This window comes from Hesperophylax consimilis, chromosome 27 (assembly GCF_061612785.1).
Source record: "Hesperophylax consimilis isolate HC1 chromosome 27, BYU_Hcon_1.0, whole genome shotgun sequence".
Lineage (NCBI taxonomy): Eukaryota > Metazoa > Arthropoda > Insecta > Trichoptera > Limnephilidae > Hesperophylax > Hesperophylax consimilis.
The window spans coordinates 1602216-1619429 of NC_142862.1; the positions used below are offsets into that span (position 1 = coordinate 1602216).

At 35.1% G+C, this 17214-nt stretch overlaps 1 protein-coding gene across 1 annotated transcript in view; it reads left to right on the plus strand.

Annotated features, from left to right (window-relative positions):
• Window positions 1–215: 215 nt before the first annotated feature.
• Window positions 216–17214, plus strand: part of Gad1 (glutamate decarboxylase) — a 106152-nt gene continuing 89153 nt past the window's right edge. Inside the window, exons 1-3 of the mRNA XM_089648164.1 lie at window positions 216–249; window positions 1303–1440; window positions 3502–3586. Of these exons, the coding sequence (XP_089504290.1) occupies window positions 1372–1440; window positions 3502–3586 (154 nt within the window). The 5' untranslated portion in view covers window positions 216–249; window positions 1303–1371. The remainder of the gene's footprint in view (window positions 250–1302; window positions 1441–3501; window positions 3587–17214) is intronic.

Sequence of the window (17214 nt, forward strand, 5' to 3'; positions counted from 1 at the left end):
TTACATCACACTTTCATATTATTCCAACTTTTCCCCCTTTTCCCAGTGGCGTGCCGGGGAATGGGCAGAGGAGGCGCTGACCCACTTTCGCCCACCGCTCCATCCCCCCGGGGCGGAGCCTGACGACCTCCAAGTGCCCGAGCCCACCTACAACCCACACCCTGACTCTACCCCAACCAGCCAGCGAGACGCGCCACTGCTCAGTTCGGAACTTGGAGCTGTCGGGTGTGTTTCGTGTCAGTGGCAGTGGTAAAATCAATCTCTAAAAATCCCACAATTTTATTTAACCTTCCTTTCTTAACAAATAATTAAAATCCGATCTACGCCACTGGAAAAATAAATAAAATTCATTTTGTTGCTGTTTTTTTATTATTTTATACACTTTTCTTTGTACATTTTATTGATTGATAATTTATATGTTTGCAGCATAGTTTCCACACGCGATTAACTTAGAGTGCATAAAACATATCTCTCACTGGTTTAAACCTGGGTTTATAATGTTTTTGCACACAGAACTAAAACCCTGTTATAATACCTACAAGCTTACATGTTTTAGAAAATCTATTAATAAAAATACACACAACATTAACCACAAAATACAACACACACGATGCTGCTATATGCTAAGGGTAGCAGAGATGAGAAATATGTCCAACAAATATCGAGACTTTTTGTTAACTTTATAAAAATTTCCGTTTGATGTTGCGTACTGTTGCAATAGCGAAAACAGTGTGTTAATAGCTAGTTGTGAGGTGAATCTTCTCTGCCTACCCTTAGAGAGCACGGCGAGTGTATAATCATATGTTTTAATCCCAATTTTATGTTTTATAGGGACTCACACCATTCAAAACCATTTATTAAAAAAAAACTACAAAAGAACGAGTTTGCCTTTTTGATTGCTTGAGAATAAAAACCTTAAGGTATTTATTTCATTTTTTTCTTAATCACCTCATCATTGCTAAGGGTGCGGCCGAAATAACTGATTAAATTAACAAACCTAAGATCCTTAAACTTATTTGGATAATAGATATACTTACAAGTTGGTCCAAAATTACCAATTGCTGGACTTTATCTGAAAAGCATTGTTATTTTGCTATCTTCAATATTGAATTAAGTTTTAAAACTAATACAATAAAAAGGATCAGTATATTTGGCACATTCTTCTGTTATATAACCAAATAAACATCATTATTTTTTTTAATATCATTTGCAATGCTTTTTCAGATATTATTTTATAATTTGCTGTCTAACTAAAGTGCTAATAAATTGAATTTTTCTTCTTGATTTTGATTAAATTAACAGCAGTTAAATTTTAGGTTTTCAAAATCATCAAATAGATAATCATTTATAAATACATAGTTGTTTGAAGTAATGTCAGCGAAGTTCAGCTGGGACTTCTTTTTGCAGTATTGTAAAACATTCGCTGATAATCTGCAACTGGTTTGTTCTCTTCTTTTTATCCTACTTGTATTTTTTTGTACATATTGTGTTATCGTTCGTTCTTTTTTTTAATGGAAGATATATCGTTAAGCTATTTATAATTGACTTTTTGAAAGCGCTAAGTCATATAAAGGCAAACATCTAAAGATATCTTATTCTCTAACAGTCACTAAAATAATTCTTAAAGATTGAGTAAAGATATGCAAATGAGAAGATTGTGCAATGTACATCAGCTGCATTCCGTCGGATGAACAATGTAAACAAAGCTTTCCAATGCAAACGGATTTTGAATCTGCAAGATAATATATTTTACAATCTTGATACATTATGCAAATCTAGCAAGAATTCCTGAGTATTTCCTATATTTTAAATAACGTCTCTATCGATTCCTGTCAGATACAATACAGATTAATTAAAATAACCGGTTTTTATCACAGGAATAGTGTAGCACTCTATAGTTTAGATTTTTAGATATCACACACAGTGTCCGGAAACTCGTAGTACAAGCGGTAAACTGGCGAATCTAATTCAATAGAGAACAACAACAAAAGCTTTGAAGCCGGGTTTACACTTCGACGTATTTTCATCATGGTTTGGCATGTTTCAGCATTTGGGCTCAGCATGTACTCTAGCGATATGCTGAAACAGGCCAAGCTACGAAAATATAGCGTGGTCTGTCACAGGCTTAAACAGCCAATTTAATCCGCAAGCGACCGATTATTTTTAAGTTCGACCTAAAAAATTATAACTTCGTAATCGATTTTCTCAAAAACGAAAGCTCAATTCAAAAAACTTCACAACAAAATCGACCCTTAATGGGATGGATATTCACCATTTATTAATTGCTTATGAATTTCCGGACACCATGTATATATTATTTGAAATGATTTCGGTGACTACACGTAGAAAAATTATTATTGCTAATTTATTAAGAAACTCTTCAAATTATTAGTAATCCGGTTAAAAAGGGGATTGCCAGCCCTTAACGAATGAATTAACAGGTTTCCTGATAAACTACGAATATATTATCACGATGTCGTTGTTCGAACACGTGTTCCGACATCGTGAAAATGTATTTGAGATTTACTAAAAGTTTATCAGGAAACCTTAAAAATTCATTCGTTTAAGGCCTGTAATCCCGATTTAAACCGGATTACAAATAATTTGAAGAGATTCTCAATAAATTAGCAATACTCATTAGTAGATTTATAAAACTGAGAAGTGCCAGGACTATGAGATCTTTACAAAATGACTTTTTTGCATTTTCATAAGAACTCTAAGCACTTTAATATAAAGAAGTCAACGGAGCATATTCCTAATGTATCATGAAATTAATAACTCATCACATGCTGTGTTCTATAATTTATAATCGAGCTCATTCTTGCTAAATTTGACAGTGGGCTCAAATGGTTTTAATTTACTTACGAATCTCCAAAGCAATTACTTTACTTTCAAATCTCCAAAGCAATTACCTTACTTGCAAATCTCCAACGCAATTAATTTACTTGCGAATCTCCAAAACAATTACTTTACTTTCAAATCTCCCAAGCAATTTTACTTTACTTTTGAATCTCCAAAGCAATTACTTTACATGCGAATCGCCTTTCATATTAAAGTGAGCCTTCAAACCTGATCAAGCACAGTTTACAAAAATAAATTCATCGTCTAAATCTCCCGATACATGTTTTACATGTTTGTAAAAACTCATTACATTCCGTTCTAACTTACTCATTTCTAAATCACATTTGGTCATTTGAACCACAGGTTTATTACATATTTCGTTTTTTTATAACTTTTTGAGACCTTAGAATTTCTATCTTTTAACATGCGTTATTGTGACCATAAACCGAATATAAATCGAATTTTGTGGTTAATAGTCACACCAAAACGCTTTATAAATGCCAAGCATCTCATCTAAAAGTGGTCCTTCGAGCCGGATTCAAAACCATCAAAGAATATATAGGCAACTTGTTAAATTATAAGAATATCCACGACATTACCATTACTCTTAGGGATGTTTATAATGTTTGTGTGTTTAATATTGTTAAATATAACTTCCAGACTGACAGAATGGCAGCTTTCGGTTCCGGACCTTCGGGCAGCGGTTACCAGCTCTCGGCTAGGACAGGGCAGATGAAATATGACGGTAAGTCTAATTACCCATTTATTTAAACTTATTTCTACAATAATTCTTGTGCTGGAGAAATATTCTTATGATTCCATGTATATGTATCCATTCTGGAAGAGCTAGGCATCCACAGTAACTGTCAGCCTACAGAGTATCCTAAGATGCTTTGAGCACGTTGTTCGCCGAATGACTTAGACCTGAAGAAACTCTTGGTTACTAGCAAAGTGTTTGGCAGGAGAAGTAGAAAGAAAGATCACCTATACGTTGGAGTGATCGATTATATGATTATAACAGGTTTCCTGAACGTCTAGTGCTTAACTCTCCGTGCAGCGTAGGACCTTGAGGAGTGGTGGATCATTCACCGGGTAAATTGAAGTGTGATCACTTAAATCACAAAAAACGCACAAGAGTTGCAACTGGTCCCATCCACCAGGACCCAGTAAGACGATGGCATCCACAATTTCGGTATCAATAGAAGCTGAAAGTAGTGGGGAGGGAAAGAGGATGCTGGGAAAGTACTTGGCTATTCTTATCTGATCACCAAACACGGCCAAACCATTTCAAGTAACGTTTGAATTCTAAATAGAGGTCTTACACCAGGGCTATATTCAGAGTATCTTCCACCTTGGAACGTATATTATATATATTATTTTACGTGAGAAAATTGTGAAATAACACTAATAAACTTGCTCACGCCGGGATTTGAACCCTTACCCCTCGACCACGAAAGCCGTCGTATAGCTACCCCACTGCTACAAGGTAAAAGCAATCAAGAGTAACACTTGACTTCAGTTACTCTCTGCTCTGGTCACTCACGGGGCTGAATTTAAGTAAGAGAAGAAGGAAAATATTTCGTCCGGGGAAGAAGTTAAAGAACAAAATCGTGAGCGAAAACTACAACTAATCATGTTATTTATACCAGAGATAGAAAAAAAAACAAATCCGAATATCTTTTAATATATGTCTACGAGTTTACAGTGGTACACGATCTTCAAGTGGTTGTTTGAACTTTAATGCCCCGTTGTTTCGCAAAAATGCAAGTGTGACTTTGTCACCAAATGGCCAACAATCGCCATTTGCTTATTTGACAGTTAAAAGATCTACCCTCGGAGAAAAATGAGTAGGTATTGCTGATTTATAGACTTCAAATTATTCGTAATCTGGTTAAAAACGCTATTGCAGGCCTTTAACGAATGAATTGATAGGTTTCCTGGTAAACTCTTAGTAAAATACAAATGCGTTATCACGATGTCGGAACACGTGTTCATAAAAATATTAATATCTTATTTTTGCGTAAATATTAAGGCAAATATATATATGCATATTAGGAATTTACTAAAAGTTTATCAATAAACGTCCCGCAAACCCGTTTTTAACCGGATTACTAATAATTTTAAGAGACTTTTCATCAATTAGCAATACTCATTTTTCCGTGCGTTAAATGCAGTTTTGGCTCTTGAAAAAATCGTCATCAGCAGAAAAGAAAAATTATCCAAATTTAAATTTAACGGCGTCTAAAGATAGCCTTTCTAATGTCAAAAAACAAAATGGCGCTAAATGGCCATTTGACAACACTGTTAAATTTGACCTAAGAGGTGGAATTCGTAATTTTATATCTTTAAATCAGGTGCTTGCCTTCTTAGTAAATATACTGTCATGAGTGCCATGTCAAGTAAACCAAATGAGAATTAACCACCCGATAACCTATTTCAGAAAAATTAACTCAATGCAAGGACATATCCATTAATTAACTTCATTCGACTTCTCTATTCATAACTTTAAAACATCGCAAAGCTCTCTCCCGCCATTGTTTCGGCTCTGCGTTAATAGATGTCGCCTGCTTGGCACGATTTGTGTTTCACGCGGCGGCCGCTAGGGGCGCCATTCACCACTGATTAATGATCGACGTCAAATGCAAACTAACCATGATAATCAGAATTTAAATGTGCATACTTACAAACTCCTGTTATAATTCTATAATTCTAGCTCAGATCCGTAAATATCACGATGATATGATAATTCAAGTTTTGAAAAGACAATTTGAAAATTATATTACAGGAAGGTACCTCCTTTATCACTTATAAATATAATAAGTTCTTATTTTGAAATTGACACTTAAATTCAAGGCAAATTTGAATTGATTGAACCAGATTTCGGGTAAAATTCGGTTTAGGGGAGTCACTCGAATAACCGAAATTGAACTTGATTTAGACTAATTTAGGGCTGGGGAATCCGAATCTGTAAGAATTAGGTGGGGATCGGCACTATTAACTGAGTTATAGGGTCTTGAAATTTCGTACGCGATACATAGAAACCATGTTTTATTTATCAACTATGACTTAAGAAAATCAAATTAATAACTATTTAATACTTTTGAAATTTCAGTAGTGCCAACCAATAAAATAAAAGTGTTGCCATATAATAATAATATCAATGCATGGAAAATTCAGATTCGGTAAATCAAGTTCAATTTCGGTTATTCGAGTGACTCCCCTAAACCGAATTTATTCCCAGATTTCAAAGGGACGTACGTCGTACATACACAGACAACTGAAATTTAAAAAAAATGATAACTCACAATTAATACATTTTAAATGTCAATTTATTTTATTACCAAATTAATAATAACATTTCGGAGGTAAGTAAAATCATAATGTATTTAAAATAATGAGATGAATTATTTGTTCGCGCCAGTACATACGTAATATGAATATGTAGTTTTGTAAGTTTTTAATGTATATTTAATTTTGTAGTTTTGTGTGTATAAAAACTCAATTCTCTCAAGAAAGGCATAAAAACAATGTTAGATTGAAACACAGACACAACTTTTTTGTTTGTTTATTGTTTCTTTACATTGTATAATATTTAACGTCACTAGGACAAGCCTGTTTTGATGTTAATAATTTTACAAAATGATTATATTTTAAGAGAAAAATATGGGTACATTAACGTTTCTACGAATTGGGTACCTATTAATCTAATTCCAGCCAATTCATTACAGTATAATGTAGTAAATATGTTGGGTAAACATGTAGGGTGACCATGATATACATTGATATTTAATTGCAAGAAAAAATATAATAAACTATTATTTTAAAAAGGATAGAAAAAAACATTATATAAGGAAAACGTTATAATTTAAAAGGACAAAGATGAGAAAAATGTTGTAAAACCTCGGCTAGCACAAATAATTTAACATTTTTTTTAAAAGTACACAAGGAATTTGACAATTTAAGAGGAAGCTACAAGCCAAAAATGTGTATCTTCTTTGTATACTTATATTGTAGGTAATAGGCATTAAAATAGCTTGACAAACGGAGTCAATTTCAAGCACAAAATTGGTTTTTAATTATTTTGTAAATAATTTTATAAGAAAGCAAAAAAGTTAATCAAGTGAAACTGTCACGGATAATCTTAACTGTAATACTGTATTTTTTTAAGTTGTTTCCATTACGCGTTCATACATTTCTATTGAAAAAATATTTCTTTTAAAAAAATGCCACTACACTTTAAATGAATACCTTACATATATTAAATAACTCTATTTTTCACTGTTTTTTTTATTATTTTTTATTTACATATATTTGTTAAAAATTGTTGAGTTTTGTAATATAATGTGTATTTGTTAGGTTAGCTGGAAGAAATAGGATGTAACCTATAAGCTATACCCTTTGTATTCTGTATTTTTGCGCAATAAATGTTGTTTGAATTTTGATTTTTTTTAGTAGTTTACATTAATCTTTTTTATTTGGGAATTTATTATTTTCTAGTCTCCTTCAACGGAGGCAATCTTCCGAACAGGCCTTCCATTGATATGCTTGGTGTAACTATAAGTGACCAGCTCAGGTACGGGGGCTCCATCGAAGCCAGAGTAAAGTTGGCCTCTCAGAAGCTGGGCGTACTGTACAGGGCCCGCAGATACTTTAATAGTACACAACTGCTGACCCTGTACAAATCGCAAGTGCGCCCTACTGTCGAATTTGGCAGCCATCTCTGGTCCGGAGCCCCTAAATACCTGAAAAAAACCCTTGACTCTGTGCAAAAACGGGCGGTCCGTTTGATAGATTCCCCAATCTTAACAAACGGACTGCAATCTTTAGAGCACAGGCGTCAGGTAGGTATGCTGTCCTTGTTCTATCGGTATTACAATGGAAGATGCTCTGAGGAACTAGCGTCATTGATCCCTTCGGCATCGGTGCGTTGAACGAACTGCCGGCCTCTGTGTTTCCTCCCTCCTACAACATGGGACTCTTCAAGACCCATGTTCACTCTTTCCTCTCCACAAAAAGACCCTCCACACAGCATCCCCAAAGATTACATAGGCCCTGAGGGAAATTATTTTCTTCAGGGCCTCCTGTGTGGAGTTAATATAAAAAAATCTTATTATTTTGATGTATAACTAGCAAAAGTGTATTTTCATACAATAATTCAACTACCGCCATCTACGGTACGGAAAGCATAGATTATAACGTAGGTTACGTTGATGTTTTTCACGAGAGAAAATATTGTTTATCTTTGGTTTTTGAGCATCTATGCAATTCGATAAATCTAATCTATAAGAGTAATTCTCATAAAACACGAAAAACCCACTGGAATCGATAATATAATTATAGTATCAATGTTGGTCCAAAATAGATAAAGCGTTATTTATGCAACCATGCCAGATACAATATTTTGAATATAATAAAGTATTATTAAATTTGTTGAAGTTGAAAATATCATGCTCGCTTTTAAATCCTTATTTTTTTACTCAACTAACCAAACTGTAATTTGACAAGACAAGACAATAATTTTTTTTTTTACAAATTACGTTTTATTATCGCGACTATTAAAATAATCCCAAGAGCGATGTGTTAGACTGTTAGGTATTATCAGCGCCATGGCGCCTTAGCAATTCGGCGCCCGGAGCGGACTGCTGCAGTTGCGCCCGCATAGGGCCGGCCCTGGTTGTGAGACGGGTTAAGGTGGGGGTGTAGGAAGGGATTTATTGATGCGGGTCTTGAAGAGGCCCGGATTATATTCGAGCCGTCTTACACAAAACGAGTCGAAGAAACGACCCGTTCTCATGAAGTCAACATCAAAATCACAATCAACATAACTATATCGTGAGGTTTCAGATTAGATTGGGGTATTTTGTGAGGCTCTGTGGGGAGTGGAAAATGAAGGAAAATAAAGAAGAGGAAGCATGAGAAGTACCTTGTCAGTCATATTTGGTCTCCAAACACGGCTATAGACATTTCACGCAACATTTAGATTCTGGGTGGAGGTTTTTTTTTCATCAAGGCTATACTAAGAATATCTTGTATCTACCATTCCTCAAACATATCACATTTTCGTGAAAACTCAAATAGCCAAACAATATACCGTTCAACTCTGGTACCTACCTACAAACTCCAGACAACAATCTGCATACAGCATGATCTCTAACCCTCCATTGTGTGGAATTTTCCGTTTGGGGTGCGCACAAATAATCAAAACTCCACTTAAGGGTTGTAAACAGGAATTTTAATCATCCCCCAAGGAAAACAACAATGGGCAGGTTCCTTCTGACAGACGTATGCTGTTTTTTTCCGCATTGTCTATGCTAAAAGTCAAAGATAAACATTCTAATAGAACCTTCCGCTCTTTGTGAATTTCCAGTGGACTTGTGGGTGATAAGATTTAAAGATCATAAAATCAAAACCATAGAAAGTAATAATTTATTTTTATTTATTTATCAATTTACGAACTGGCTGGCTTATGGAGCCCGCTAGTTCGTGAATAGATAATTGAATGAATTAATAAATATATACACTAGCTTTTATGTGTCGCATAGATATTATGTTAATACAACTACTATCTAGTATGTACATATAAACTTAACATTTTTATAAACAATTTTCGTCTTTATATCTTAGAAGTAGGTATATTCTTATTTTCTTATCACAGGCTTATAACTAAAAACTATCATGTTTACATTCGCTTTTTGCTTGCTTTTATATGTCAAATGGTGAAGGTTATATTATTGCTTTACTATTCTATATCACAATATTTTTTATATAAACTATTTAAAATATGTATGTAAAATGGCAGACCGAATGCCCTCGATTTAACAAGCCACGTCAACCTGTCAAACGCTCTATATTTGTTAACAATACTGCCAATAATTATTTCGTTAACTTTCTAATTCAAATGCCTCATACACTATGTGTCGTATGGCATCATGTTACTGCTGCCACTACCTAGCATTTACATATAAACTTTACATTTGTTTTTAACTAATTTAAGTTTGTATAACTTAGGAGTAGGCATATTCTTATTTTTGAACAACAGGTTTATACCTACAAATAATTATTGTACGCATTTACTATTTACTTGCTGTTATAATATGTCAAATGAATATGGTTATATGTATTTTTACTGTTACTATTGTGAACTTACAATCTTCAGAATAATATTTTTTATGAACTATGTATGTAATAGCCCAATGGGCATATAAATAAATAATTGATCGGTTGAGAAATACCATAAAAATTATTGTTTGATCATAACAGATGATTCTCACGAAATCTCTAAATAGTACAGGGTGCGCCAGAAAAACTTACTTATTTGAAAAAATTCCCGACCGTTGAGTTGGGCAGGTAGAGGGGCAGGAGGGGGCGCATCTGAAGAGGGACGTCCTCAAGTTTGTTTCCCATTTTCGTCAGTTGCCATTATGCTGTGGTCTAGAGAGCAACGAGCCTTCGCCGTCGAGAGCTTCTTTTGTAACGGTCGCTCAGTTGTTGCTACGCAACGTGCCTTTCGCGCTCGCTTCGAAATTCCTCCTCCGGATTTGACTCCATGTGATTTTTTTTTATGGGGTTATTTGACATCCCTTGTTTATGTCGATCGACCACGGACCATAGATCACCTGAAGAATAACATTCGCGATGCTATTGCCAATATTCCGATTGATATGCTGAGAAGAGTGGACGAGAACTTCAAAAAACGACTTAACCAGTGTATGCGCGATGAGGGTCGCCATTTAAAAGATGTAATTTTTAAAACAATATAAAAAAAACTTGGTACATTGCATTTTCAAATAAAAAAAGAATTACAACAATAACTACAGTGCTTTTGTTTTTATTGAACTTTCAAATAAGTAAGTTTCTCTGGCGCACCCTGTATAAAACAAAGTCGATATCCGCACCTATCTGTTTGTGCGCTTAGTTCTTCTAAACTACGCAATTGATTTTGATAGGGTTCTCACTATCATTCAGAAAATTTAGATATATAATACATGCATTTTATATTTATACAAAGTAGATAAATGTTTTGTAATCAAGTCGTAAACAAAATATTTTCGTGCGCTTACATTGGCTAACGCTGGCTAAATTGTATATATTAAAAATAAATATATTGTTAATTGTATATCTTTAAAAGACCTCACAACCTCAAATATTTACCCCAAGCAACGCCGGGTACACTTAAGCTAGTATTGAGAAAATTGACAAAGTTGCATCGTAAATCATGAAAAATTGATTTTTTTTTTGTTATTTGTTTTTGGGGTATTATGCCGTGTTGCGCTAACTCCTTCTTTAGCCAACGTTTCGGACAGCATTGCAGTGTCCATCATCAGGGCAGATGTGTTATTTCATCAAAATAACACATCTGCCCTGATGATGGACACTGCAATGCTGTCCGAAACGTTGGCTAAAGAAGGAGTTAGCGCAACATGGCATAATACCCCAAAAACAAACAACAAAAATACTTTTGGCCGTGAAAATCTTAAATCATATTTAAAAATTGAATTATTTAATGACCTATTTGTCATAATTTAAAACACAAATATTTTTCAATTTTTGAGGTGGAAATGGGTACCGCCGCCCGGTAACCATTCATTGGATAGCCAATATCTCTGTTAAGGTCACCCCCAAGTGGTTCGCAACGATTGGTGACTTAGCATGTATGCCCGGGTTCATAGCGTGACTCGACTACTTTGTGGTGGACCGGATTTGGAATGACTGATTGAGGGAGACCTTTTGCCCTCTTTAACCGGACTCCCTCGACCCATCGCCTTGCACCGCAGTGGGAGGGATGAATTTAAACGTCCGTCACTTCTGGACAAACTCACCCCCAGATTCCTAACCACACCTCATACCTTTTTCCTTCCCAGATATTTCTCTCCTTGCTTTCCTTAAACCCTCCACACAGCATCCCCAGAGATGAAAAAAAGAGAATTGTTTTCCTATGTGGAGCCGATGGAAGAAAGGTCAAATCCGTACTAGATACTTGTAATACCTTTAGATATTTTTTCAAATATTCAGCTTGCTTGGATATTTTCGCCTCAAATCCAAAATTAAGTTTAAAATGAAAATTCCTTATGTTCCTCTCATGCTTGTTGTTTTGTATTATCGTGACTATTAAAGAATCAATCAAGTATTTTAACAAACTATTCTGATTGTTTTTATGTCCGCAATGTGATTTTTAAATCACATTGCGGACATATCAAGAATCATATCTATTCTGATTCTTGAAATGTCCGCAATGCGATTTTTAAATATTCACTTTCCTTAAAACGGTTGTTAAAAAATTTCATAACCATTTTAAAACTTAAGACTCAAACGGGCAAGTTTTAACGGTAATCTCTTGCCGGCAAGGTATTACTGTCAAGTTTTCCTTATATTCGGGGAAGATTGACGGTATTGCCTATTTTTTTCTACGAATTGTTCTGTCTTACCGGTGAGTTCGCTGGAAATAATTAATTACGAAAATATTGCCGAGACAAATTATCCTCTGAAGTAAGGCTCTCGATTAGCATGCTCAAAATCAGGTGTTCAAATCCCGGCGTGCGCAAGTAAATTTGAATTGATTAATTTGTGATATTTCACATATCAATAATTTATAATAATATGTAGAATATTTACGTTGAAGATACTCTCAGTATCGCCTTAGTGTACGACCACCATTCAGAATTGAAACGTAGAAACTTTAAATGGCTTTAGCCGTGTTGGGTGCTCAGATATGAATAGCCAGGTACTTCTCTACCTTCCCCTCCCCGCTACCTTCAGCCTCACAACATAACCCAATTAAGGATGCCATAGTTTCAATGGCTCCGGACGGTAGGGAGTAGTTAGGACTCTTGTGCGGTTGACATTTAATAAAAAAATTACATAAAAATGTACGTCTCCATTCGCCACCTAACTGCTTTCAAAACCGTCGCAAATTCGAACGAGATTAAAAATTAACATTTGTGGAGTTATTGAAAGAGATCGTTTTTTGTATTGTGAATAAATATGTCTTATGCATTACGGCAATATTGACGCAACACAAGTCCGGCAATAGGCAATAATAGGCAATTTATCTTTCTCGTTTTCCAGCGTATTTAAAGTCCCATATCTTCACTGGAATTAGGGAACATTTTCCCGCCCTCAGTGAAAGGTTTCCACGTTACTTCCGGAAGAATGAGCGCGTTCTAATTTTAAATATTGCAGATTCCTTAGATTACAACGGAACCAAAAACTGGGAATAAAAATGTATTAAAAGAATGACATTTTTTCGCAAGATTTTTTAGTCACCGGGATATTATGTTCATATTAAATATGAATATTATGACGAAAAAATAAGATATAAGAAAGACGTAAAATAATCGATTTAACCTTTTTATTAAAAATACAAAAATAAAGGCCATTCCCCTATATAGCGGCTTCACACTATGGGAAACCAATACTTGATATTGACATTTAGCATTAAATATTAGTTAACATTAAACTTGGCGAATATTGTGGATCACATAAAATATGTATTCCAACAGTACTTTTAAACCTTTTTTTCTAGAAGAGAGTTATAGAGTGTGTAGGCAATATAGTTAAGAGATTTTATTACATATTTCGTAGTATGTGTTAGAAGAATGGGGATTTTATTGTTGAAGGGCTGTAATAGGAAGGATACCGGAAATTAGATGTCCTTGACATGTGTGTCCCATGGAAGACCAAGAACATTTCTGAGAGCTCAATTTTGGACCACTTGCAGGTCAGCTATCAGGTTCTTTGAGGCAAAGCCCCAGATACAACAGAGATAGGATAGGTATGAACGCACCATGACAAAGTACACCGAAGTTAGTATATGAAAGGGTAGTAATCCTTGAAACCTAAATAGTACACCAGCTATGGGGGTTATTTTCTCCTTCACATGATGTGGAGATCTCACGATAGCTGGGAATCTACAATCAGGCCCAAATATTTTGTGTTCGTTTTCCTTTTGAGACAGTTGTCACCAATTTGGATAATGAGGCTGAAATTTTGATAATGAGAAACTTCTGTTGTTTTTTTGTAAATCTAATTGATCACTGTATTTTTTATCAGTCTTTTATTTATAGATCCACAGTTTTATAATGTCAAGTCAAGTTTTAATGACATTTTGTACACTTGACTTTCAAAAAAGGGAAGGCCTCTGTCTACACCAGATTTAGTAAAACTTCTCCGGGCACTTTTTTTACAGTAGCTCAACACAGGAGGCCCTAGGGAAAATATGAGGGCCTTTATCATCTTTTGCTGTGTGGAGGGTATTTTCAAGGAAAGTAAGGCGAGGGAGTTCAGGGAAGGAAAAACGTTTGAGGGATTTGTAGGAATCTGGGGTTCAGTGGGTCTAAGAGTGACGGACGTATGAATTCATCCCTCCCACTGCGGTGCAAGTCGATATGCCAAGAGAGTCCGGCTGGAGAGGTCAAAAAGTGTGTCTCAACCAGTCTCTTCAAATCCGGCCCACCACGCAGTAAGCGGGCAGGCGCATCACCTCTCTCGAAAAAACTCTCACTCACTGTCACCAAATGTAGCGAACCATTTGGGGAAGAGGGATTGGTTATCCAATAAATGGGTCGCGGGACGGCGGTAGCCATACCAGTCCCCCATATTAATTTAGTTTAAAAAATACCCAGATCACAAAATATATGATAATGTTTGAATTATCCCTATTATTAAAAGTTACGTACGCCTAAATGTTATTTGAGTAATGGAAGGATTGAATAAGTATCGTACCATTTCATAATAAATGACGTAAGAAATAGTATCTACTAGTACCGAATTATCTGATCTGATAATATTATTATCTTATTGACTGTACAGTTAAGGATTGTTGTAAACAAAAGTGGCGCCATCTGTTATTTTCAAAAACAAGCGTTGATGTTTTCATACTTCAAATATAATTTCTTTTAAATTAATGTGATTAATAGATTTTATAATTTTTACAGGTAAAGCAATTTTTTGCACTGAACTTGACACTCTTTATCAATCGCACATAAGTACATCGTTTTTACTGTCATACGAGATTTTTTATTTCAATTTTTGTAGTTTACGTCAATATCCTCTCAACGGAATTCTCTGATAATAATAGACTGCGCTGAGCGCGGAGCACTTGATGATGGTAAACACGCGATAAGTGCCATAAAACTGTCCTTTCATAAACAGATGTTGGCACCGACAGGAGCTGGTAGCTCTAAGTGCTCTTCTCTTATCTCCAGAGGGAATCGTACTAGTGACTAAATGCGTTGTAATATAGACTTCGTAAATATAGTGTGTATCTCAATTTCAACACAAATTTTTAAGACATAAATTAAAAACTTTATACCCTTATTGAAAATATAAACTATTACATACTATCTAATGAAAAATCTAAAAACAATAGAGCTGTCCGGCCGAAGATTGGTATATGGTGTCATTTTTCTTTTTAAAATGTTTAATTACCTTATTGATAACCCTGCAATATTAAAATTTATTTAATTTCATGTTCCTAATATAGTCACCCGAACTAAAACTATCTTTCACTGCAACAATAACGTCAATACGTTTCGTTTATTAACTCCCTTATACCAAGCATACACAGCATAGGATTCCAGACACTTGATCCCTCGACGGTTGGCCCCCCGACAGTTGTCCCGCCAACAGTTGATCCCCGGATAGTTGTTCCCGTGGACAGTTGATCCCTCGACGGTTGGCCCCCCGACAGTTGTCCCGCCAACAGTTGATCCCCGGATAGTTGTTCCCGTGGACAGTTGATCCCTCGACGGTTGGCCCCCCGACAGTTGGCCCGCCAACAGTTGATCCCCGGATAGTTGTTCCCGTGGACAGTTGATCCCTCGACGGTTGGCCCCCCGACAGTTGTCCCGCCAACAGTTGATCCCCGGATAGTTTTTCCCGTGGACAGTTGATCCCCAAAGTATTATATCTTATGTACGTTCTCATCGGTAGTATAAGTTTAGTAGTTTTGGGGAATTCGGGAGGCGGGTGTGGCTACCGCTGGAACCATTTATTGGATAACCAACACACCTGTCATAGGTCACCCCAAGTGGTTCGCTATGTTTGGTGACTTAGCAGAGGTGCCCAGGTTCATGGGGTGAGGTTTGTCTAGGTCTTGGCGGCGCACAGTGGGCTGAGAATCGCCTTTCATAGACATAGAGACTTGAATTTTTAAGGGTATTTTTTTTGGCTAGAAATGGATACTGCTGATCATTAATATGCTATAAAATTTCGTACGAAGCAATTGCAACTGAAGGAGTACAAATGAAGAAGTTATCATTTTTTTAAGAAAAATTTGTATGGCACTGACATTAAAAATGAGGCTATCTCTGGAATCATAAGGTTGGCCATTCTATCCTTACACACAGATATACTACTATTTATTTGTATTTTTTTGACATACTTCGTATTGTGGCGCAACTTGCGATTTTTTTTTTAAATCCTCAAGTTGAAAAAAACTTTTTAATGTTGATGATTCATTTTAATGCTTTATTTTTAGCCATATTTTTGGCACAAATTTTTAGAAATGATTTATTTATTTATTTATTTAATATCAACGGTATAAATATACCATAAACAATGATAACATGTCACAGTTAAAATCGTAGAAATATTTTTAAAAAAGAATTACAAATATATGTGGCATTTGAATGTGAAATGACATTAGAGAGTAAGTAAACAAGAGATACAAGTACATAAGTTTCTATAGTGCAAATAAGGTAGAATTAGATTTAATTAATATTGATTGAAAATATTTGATAGCATAGCCCTCTTGTACCTACCTTGCGTGCAGTTAAATAGATCTGCCACATCTGCGTATCTATTACTAACTTCATGCAACCTAGGTACAAGCGAGTGTTTGGAATACTCAGTCCTGATATTGTTGCATTTAAACAAAATTTTAGAACGAGTAGCTCTCGTGGGTATATGAAATTCAATGAGGTTAATTAAATCAGGACTGTCTATACTACCATTTACAATTTTGAACATAAATATTAAGTCGGATATAATTCTTCGATCTGAGAGTTTTAATAAATTTAGATTTTTCATCAAGAAATTATAATTTATATTTTCAATGGGAATACCGAGTTTAAAATTAACGTGTCTTAGGAATTTATGTTGAATTTTTTCGATTGAATCTGAATGTAATTTTTAGTGGGGGGACCAGATCGAGGAGTTATATTCGACTTGACTACGAACCAGGGATGTATACAAAAATTTTAATGTTGAAATATTCTTGAAACCTTTTGGAATTTCGAAGAATGAAGCCTAGCATTTTCATTCCTTTATTATTAATATTATTTATATGCGATATAAAGTTTAATTTAGAGTCGAAAGTTATCCCTAGGTCATTAATTTCTTCAACAGAGGTAAGGATTGAGTTATTGAGTTTAT